Source organism: Brassica oleracea, unplaced genomic scaffold, assembly GCF_000695525.1.
Source record: "Brassica oleracea var. oleracea cultivar TO1000 unplaced genomic scaffold, BOL UnpScaffold01377, whole genome shotgun sequence".
NCBI classification, from domain to species: domain Eukaryota; kingdom Viridiplantae; phylum Streptophyta; class Magnoliopsida; order Brassicales; family Brassicaceae; genus Brassica; species Brassica oleracea.
Genome location: NW_013617914.1, coordinates 6,604 through 7,681, shown reverse-complemented (window position 1 = coordinate 7,681; position 1,078 = coordinate 6,604). Strand labels below are relative to the sequence as shown.

Below are 1,078 nucleotides of genomic sequence, written 5' to 3'. Positions count from 1 at the left end.
GGTAAGCCATTGTTTAGCTATTGGGCACCCACCTAAAGATTGGTTACATGAGATAGTTTGTGGCCCAAAGTTTGTTGCGAAGTCATATCCGAGATATTGCACTCGAGGATATGCATTCAGAGTTCTTAAGGAAAATACTGTAAGGAGAACAGTTGATTGTGGGGTTTCTTCGTCATCCGGAGACGATGTGTACTACGGTAACGTACGCGAGATTTTGGAAATTCAGTACCCGGGAATGATTGGCATGAGATGTATTGTCTTCAACTGTGAGTGGTACGACAACGTTGTTGGTCGCGGAGTAAGCACTGACGCATTCGGTGTTACATCTGTACATTCGCGACGACGACTAGATTATTACAATCCATTCATTCTTGCTTCACAAGCTGACCAGGTATGTATGTTGAAATATATTTTCCATCGGAAGTAATCATATATAATTACTTCGACTTATATAACTTATAATTTTTCAGGTTTGTTATATTCGTTATCCGCGGATTAGGCAAAGGAACGATCCTTGGATCGTTGTCATGTCAATAAATCCCAGAAGCCGAGTACATGGAGTATTTGATCCACTACAACAACAATTAACCGAAGATGACGGCGAGATTGGAGAGTTTGACGAAGACAATTCAGATTCATCATGTTCATCATCAGATAATTCCTCAGATGGAGAGTAGATACTCTTTTATGAATGTATATGCAAATTACTTTTAAACATTGTAGATTTCTTCTAAAAACAAATTATGGGTTTGAAACGTTGTATACTTTTAAATTACAAAAAATAAATTAGATTTGTTGATTCTAAAATCGAACGGTTTTGATTGATTGATTATATACGGTTTTGATTGAATGGTTATATATATGTCATGTTCAAAGTTAAAAAAAAATCAAACTGAAACTCTAAATTGATAATGTCCGTCGGTTTTCCGTCGGAATTTACCGACGCATTTCCGACGAAACCCTAGAATTTGAGGGTTTCGTCGGAAATGCATCGGTAAATACCGACGGAATACCGACGAACCCCTAGAATTTGAGGGGTTCATCGGTATTCCGTCGGTATTTACCGACGCATTTCCGA

General features: G+C 38.0%; 1 protein-coding gene across 1 annotated transcript in view; it reads left to right on the top strand.

Moving 5' to 3' along the window:
• Positions 1-677, top strand: part of LOC106321275 — a 4,458-nt gene extending 3,781 nt beyond the window's left edge. The window contains exons 5-6 of the mRNA XM_013759579.1: positions 7-391; positions 471-677. Coding sequence (XP_013615033.1) covers positions 7-391; positions 471-677 — 592 coding nt within the window. The remainder of the gene's footprint in view (positions 1-6; positions 392-470) is intronic.
• The last annotated feature ends 401 nt before the right edge of the window (positions 678-1,078 follow it).